General features: G+C 56.2%; 1 protein-coding gene across 1 annotated transcript in view; it reads left to right on the top strand.

Annotated features, from left to right (window-relative positions):
* The window catches only part of SLC4A9 (solute carrier family 4 member 9), a 26,272-nt gene continuing 19,213 nt past the window's right edge, over window positions 1-7,059 (top strand). The window contains exons 1-5 of the mRNA XM_044442839.1: window positions 1-260; window positions 4,821-4,981; window positions 5,067-5,216; window positions 5,425-5,486; window positions 6,139-6,296. Coding sequence (XP_044298774.1) covers window positions 1-260; window positions 4,821-4,981; window positions 5,067-5,216; window positions 5,425-5,486; window positions 6,139-6,296 — 791 coding nt within the window. The remainder of the gene's footprint in view (window positions 261-4,820; window positions 4,982-5,066; window positions 5,217-5,424; window positions 5,487-6,138; window positions 6,297-7,059) is intronic.

The following is a 7,059-nucleotide window of genomic DNA, read 5'->3' on the forward strand; positions in this document are numbered from 1 at the left end:
ATGCCCGAAGCGAGCGCAGGGGAGGAGTGCCCCGCCGCTGGGGCGGGCCGGGAGCCCCCCAGCGGGGGCGGCGCGGTCCCCCGCGCGCCGTCCGGACGGAGCATCTTCGCCCCCGGCGCCGCGGCGCCCGCCGAGACGGTGCGCCGGCTGCTGCGGCCGGGGGAGGGCGCGGAGGGGGCCGCCGGGCGCCCCGCGCTCTTCATCCAGCTCTCGGAGCTGCTCGGGGGCCCCGCCGGGCTGCAGTGGCGGCAAACGGCCAGGTGAGCGCCGCCCGGGGCACCTGCGGGCGGGGGGGGGGTGGCGCCCGGGGCGCCCAGGCTCCGCAGCCACGCTTCCCGCCGCCGGGAAGGCTGCCCGGGAGATTTTCGGCCGCGGGCGGGACGGCGCTCGGGCCCGAAAGCCCCGGGGACGCCGAGGCGCTGCGGCTGCTGGGCGCCGCGAGCCGCGAGCCGCCTGGGCGAAGGACGGCACCGTGCGGGTCGCTGCGGGGCTCGCCGTGCGCGGAGGTCGGAGGCAGCGCAGCCGCAGGGGGAGCCTCCCGGCCGCTGGCGGTTTGCCTGGGAACAGGTGCTTCCATTGATTTCGCTGGCGCGCCAGCGCACGGCGGATGCGCTGCTCTTGGCCTCGCTCCGGCCTCTTTTTCGCGGTGCTCAGTGGGGATCCTCGCACCTGGCCTCTGGTCCCGCACCTTTCTGCACGAAGCAGCCACCGCTCCGGCCACGCGAGTGCACCAGAGGTGTGTGCCTGCACCTGCTTGGGATGGCCGGCCCTAACAGGGCAGGTGGCCCTATATTGCGTGCCAAGATCAACAGGGCCCATCAAAGCTGGCTGGTTTCCTTCCGTGGCTTGAGATTTCTGTTCATCAGTGCTTAGTGTACTGTAAGGCAACCCTAAAATGGCGTGTCTTTTCTAGAAGGTCTCCTACAAGAGGAACCATATGCCTATTTGTACACTTGTGGTGTGTGCAGCTTGGCTCACTTTTTGAGCTACATGTTCTGCATGTGTTATGAATTCTCTCCCATGTGTTCGCTCAGTGTTATTGGACGAGGAAAAGGCAAGAGGAGTAAACATTTTCTAGAGCCTTGACTTGTGGAATTAGGTATTTATATATGGCTTTGGCATGGCTCTCTTTCTTGATTTACCTGTTACTGCATTCAGGTTATTTCCTGCTTTCTGTTTGAGGCCTAGTCTGGAAAATTCAGACTTGTGTATCTCCTCACCGCTCCCTTTCATCACCCCCACCATGGCAAGAAGAGAATCAAATCACTGAAAGTCAGTGTTTCAAATTCCCCATCCTCTGGGCCTGTTCAGAACATCCATGGCTCCAAAACTGCCAAGGAAACTCCTAGAATTAATAAAAGTGCCTTCACTGGCTCTCCCCAGAGCAGACCACCCACCAGCAGCCTCAGGGCCTTGCCTGAAACGAGGGTGCCAATGGCTGGCTGGCGCTGGGACTCGGAGAGTGTATGCCCGGGCCGGCGCAAGCCCTCTCGCTCCTGGAGCGGTCGTCAGCATGCTGCAGTGTATCCCAGGAAGGAAGAGCCCTCAGCAAAGTGATAAGCTGACACGGCAGTCCCTGTGTGAGGCCGTTCGTTCGCCAGATCTCTGCTTGGTCACAGCGCAGATCCGAGATCCGGCCACTGCATGGAAAGGGATTCCGTTTCTGCTTTCTGCTACGTGGCCTCTAGGTGGCGCCGTGGCACAACGGAATAGCACAACCACGCGAAGGGCAGACGTGGTTGGTTTCGCGTAGCATAGTTTATTTATCTCCGTATTTCATCTTTATACTGAGATATTTTCCCTGTTCACTATTTTCCCTGTTCTGAACACCCTCGCCAAAAGTGCTGAAAACAGAAGCGAAACGAAGAGCCATGACATCACACAGAAAACCACAAGGATGGTGGCTGGTTTACAGAGTCGGCTGTGTGAGGCGAGGCTGAGGGAGTGCGGTCTCCTCAGCCTGGGGGGCGGCCTGCTAGCGACATGCTGGGGGGCCACGCGGAGCTGGGTCGAGACCTGTTTTCCCCTGCAATGGAGGGCAGGATGCGCTCCAACGAAGCAAAGCTCAGGGAACCAAGGTTCGGGGTGGATGCCAGGAAGCCCTTCCTGACAGGACCCCGAGGGTGTGGAACAGGCTTCCCCGGGAGGTGGTTGAGGCCCCATCGGTGCGGGTGCTCAAGGATAGGCTGGACATGCACATGGTAGGCATGTCATGAGCCGAGTCGGGGGTCAGACTAGATGGCCCAGGAGTCCCCTTCTGACTCCTTCTGTTTCTATGAACCTGTAGACAACTGCAAGCAAGGAATCAGAAGTCCCCAGTAAATAGATCACACGGGGAGCATTTTCCACGCTCGGGGTGCCATGCTAGGCAAGGCACCCTCGACGTGGATGCTGGCATCCTGCAGAGCAACAAGCTGAAAGGGCCACAGATCCACGTCTGAAGCCGCTTTCTCAGCCCAGGCAGGTGAAGTGCTGGGCGGCGCTGCCCCTGTGGAACCCCCAGCGCATCCCTGCTGCTTGAGCTGGGAGCACACGCTCCAAGTGGCGGCCCAGATGGACAGAGGCCCAGTAGGCAGGGAGACCCCTGGGCAGGAGCCCTCCCTGCCCCGGCTCTCTCCGCAGCAATCACAGCCCCATGGTCTAGTTCAAATCCAGACTAAATTAAGCACACCAGAGAAAGGACAGAGGTCAATAATAACACAAGAAGTTTAAAGTACAAATAATAGCAAGAAGCACCACAACAGAAGGCGAGGTGTGACACATACCCGTGGGCACGTAAAACAGGCACGGAAGAGAACACCCATCCGGAGAAAACGGAGCACGGCCATGATCCAAATCGCTCCTTCCTGAGGGACTGGACAAAATAAGTAAGTAATTGGACGGCATACAAATTTGAGAGAGAGAGAGAGAGAAAAAGAAATTGGATGGCATACACATTTTATAATTAAATAAATAAAGTAATTGGACAGCATACAAATTTTATAAACAAACAAACAAAGTAATAGGACAGCATACACATTTTATAAATAAATAAATAGAACCCAGCGAGTTTTGGAGCTAATGGTCAGGGTGGGCTCATGCATCTCCGAGGCATTTAAGCGCTCCGATTCTTCCTTACGGCATTCAAAATCTCTGGGAGCTGCTCTCAAAACACGCACCTCCCCTGGGGAATTGTTCACATTTTTACTCTGTTTCTGGCAAATCTGTTGCTTTCCCCCTTGGGAAGCGCTTCCAGGAAGGCTTGCCAGCTGCGTGCAGCCCTGCCGAGCGGCCCTCCCCACCCCAAAAATAGGCTGTGAGGGCAAGAAGCACTGGCAGAGGAATGCTGTACTTCTCTGGGGACAGAGCCGTGGTCCCAGAATCACACTTCCCAAAACTGGGGATTCCGCCCACCACGCAGGGGCCCTTCTGTGCTCCCGAGACATTGATCTGCAGCGTCAGCGGGACATAAATTAGCACCACGGTTTGGATCTGCGTGTGATGCATCGCACGTTTCCCCTAAAAATTCCATAGCACCTGCCCCGTAGGATCCTAAGCCATTTCCTCAAACGTCAGTCTCATTCAGCAAATCCTATTTCTTCCTGCCCCTTAATCAGCCATTTCTTCCATTCCCCTCATTTTAAAGCAAATACACTGTGCGTTCTGTATCAGTGAACGACTCCTGAATCAATCAGACATTTCTTGATCTGTCTGAGAGTGTTGGTGGGTTATAATTAGTGGGTTCCCCCTTTGAGCCACAGTAATTTCATCTCACTAATTTATTTTAATGAATTATTAAATGAAATAAATTACTTTATTTTATTAAATAAATAAATTTATACTTTATTTTATGAAATATGTGATTTAATTTTTAAATTATTTTATTGCTTTCTTTCAAACTTAATTTTTGGGTAGATTTTCACATCTGTCATAAAACTGCATAAAAATTATGCATAACTGCTCTTGCTCAGGGAAGAAAACCACCAACTGGGCATCAGACCACCATCCGCGGTGTAAAAAAGGAGTGTGATTCTTAAACAAGTTTTGGTTGCAGCAAAGATCCATTCTCAGTTCCCAAGCAAGGAGCAGAAGTAGAAGCAGTGACTGAAAGGGGAATACTTTGAATTGATACTTTCCTCTGCCGATTGATGTCTTGTCAAGTGTTCTTGGAAATCAGCTGAAGAATCAGGGAGATAATTTACCTCTGCATAGGCATCAAATTGGCCTGATAGCAAAAAGAAAGAAAGAAAAGGCATGCTTTTGCAGCAGAGGTAATCTAGCAGTGCCAGCAGGTGTGTCCCCAGCATCTCTGCCAACCTACCACTCCTGACCAGGCTGTCAGGGTCTAGCGCGCTGCGGGTACCTGTGCATCAAGGTATAGGCAGAAAGGATCCGTCCATCAAGGGTGCCGGCATCACCCTACCTTTAAGGCTGCCCAGGTGTGCTTTGAAAGACACAAGGGCCCACCTGAGCCAGGGCAAAGTACCCAGAAGGGATGTGGGATGAAGCTGGGGTTGTGGTGGGTTTGCGGAAGGCTCCGTACGGGGTGAGGACGATGCCGAGTGCCCGCTTCCGGTTTCTGGCGGCTGCCTCACCTTGGCATGCAGCCAGAGTGTTCTGGTCGACGTGGGCTTAGCAGTGATTTCCCTTAGTGCAGGAGCCCAAACTCCTGGAATCGGGGCCCTTGCTGAGACTGAGCAAGGAGGCCAGCTCCTCTTGACGATCAAGCGGCGGGATCATCTCATCGCAAGGCGACGGCTTATGATTAAGATGCAAGAAACAGGAGTTCCCTGCAGCGTGAGGCTCTCGGTCATGGGACTGACGCAGCGTTTCCCTTGCAGGTGGATAAAGTTTGAAGAGAAAGTGGAAGACGGGGGAGAACGCTGGAGCAAACCGCAAGTGGCCACCGTGTCCCTCCATGCGCTGTTTGAGCTGAGGACGTGTCTGCAGAAGGGCTCCCTGCTCCTGGGCTTGGAAGCCCACAATTTCAGGCAGATAGTAGGTAGGTAGGGAGCGCAGAGGGGCCCACGGCAAAGGAGCGGGTTGCTTTGTGCAGGGAGGTGACTTGTGTTGGTCTTGTGTTCAAGAGAAGGCGATTGAGGCCCACGTGGAGAGCCATGCCCTCCGGCCAGAACTTCTGAAGAAGCTCAGCCACACCTTGCTCCTCAGCCCCCAGCACCACATAACCACGTCTCAGCTCAAGTCGCTTATTGAGACGGCCAAGCCTTCCTGCTTCGGTAGGTGACTCCAGTGTGATGGCCCTGCCCGTCCCAGCTCAGCCTGCAGAAGGCCAGAGGCCCAGCTGAACGTGGGTTTTCAGGGTGGCCCTAGGAAATGGGTGTCTTCACACAATGCAGAGGCCCTCCTTGGCTTGGGTCGCAATGTCATGCAAATTATGCTGTGCAAGTAGGAATGTGTCAAGACACGCTGCTTCCTCTGTTGCAGACAAAGCTAAAATCCACTCCAGTCCGAAGGGCGAGGTATCAGAGGCACCCCTAAAGGAACAGGCAAGTAAAGTTTCTTGCGTTTAGAAGAGGGAAAACACTGCAAAAAGCTTCCAGGGGCTTCCTAGCAACTCTTCGATGCTCCCCAGGGGACAGAAATATCCCTCCTGCCCCACGATTCCATTTCACCCCATCCAAGTTTTGCCTTGTGGCTTTGAAGAGCAGCGGTGGCCACTCTCAGCTTTCAGCTTGGAGTTTATCAGAGGAAGGATGCCCTTGAGGATGTAAGGACCAGAGGGGAGGCCGCTGTCCCTGGGAGAGGAGAAGCGAAGCACCCGGCAACTCACCAAGGCCGAGGTCCTAAAGGAATCATGTGGCACGGATAGCGTGCGGCAGAAGATGCACCGGCCAGTGGCTTTGGCTCCAGGCCAGGCCGCTTTCCCTTCCTCAGGCCCTTCTTGACAACCGCAAGATCTACTAATAAGCTCTTTAGGTGGAGGAGGTAAAAGGGTTTAGATGCAGCATAGGTGTGTTTGAAGCATCTTACATAAAAGGAAAGGCATGAGCAGCGAAGAGAGGTTTGACAGGATATTCATCAACCTCTTAGGCATGTTCATTGTGCTTTGCTGCAGCAGAGAGAGACAGACAGACAGACCTACCTTGCTCTTGTTTCCCAAGCTGTGGTCCACAAACCCTGGATGTGTTTCCATTGCAGCTGAAAAACCGCTTCAGGAAGAAGGTTCCGGCAGAGGCAGAGGTGGCCAACGTCCTCGTGGGAGAGGCCGCCTTTCTGGAGAAGCCTTTCATTGCGTTTGTGCGTCTGCAGGAAGCGGTCCTTCTGGGAAGCTTGACCGAGGTCGCTTTCCCCAGCAGGTAAGCCAGCAGGCAGGTGGCTGGGCAGGTGGGCGCCTCGCAGGGCCCCGGAGCCTTCTGGTGGACCAGTGGCTGGGAGGGTGGAGAGGGTGGGAGCGCCCAGGCCGGCTCACTGGTGTCCGTGAGGCCCTTCCCAAGCTTGGGCTGTGAGTGCCGTTCCTGCTCAAGCACTGCTTTCGCCAGCTCGGGGATGAGTCCGGCCAGCAGCCAGCCCTGGGCGCTCCTTCCTGGCGAGGCAGGATCCCACCTGCTCCTCCAGGCCTCGGCCAGACCTGAGACGGTGCGCAACGGAGGGTGCAGGTGACGGGCCAGAGGCTGGAGGCTTGGCTTCCGAGGAGGCAGATCGGGAGCAGAAGAGCCCCTGCGGAAGCAGTCATCCAAGCGGGGCTGGTAGCCAGGACCCAAAGGGCAACGCAGGACTTGTGTCCGAGTGCAGCCTGGTGCAACCGTTCTGCAGGGCCGGCCAGCTGCTTCTTGCCCTCTCAGGCCACGGAGAGCAGCCACGCCTTCCCCGGCTCCAGGGTTAGCGGCACGGAGAGCCGAGCCAAGGGCAGGTGGCTGCTCCGGGGTGGGGGGCAGAGGGGAAGGAGCCCCTGAGCCCTGCTGCCGGGCATCCCGCTCAGGCCCCGGTTGCGAGCACAAGGAAGGGACTGCGACCTCAGCACCCTGCCTGTGCCCAGGGAAGGGAAGGGAAGGGAAGGGAAGGGAAGGGAAGGCAGGGGCTCCTTCCCCTCTGCCCCCCACCCCGGAGCAGCCACCTGCC

This window comes from Varanus komodoensis, unplaced genomic scaffold (genome assembly GCF_004798865.1).
Source record: "Varanus komodoensis strain SLA01 unplaced genomic scaffold, ASM479886v1 scaffold40, whole genome shotgun sequence".
Taxonomy (NCBI): Eukaryota; Metazoa; Chordata; class Lepidosauria; order Squamata; family Varanidae; genus Varanus; species Varanus komodoensis.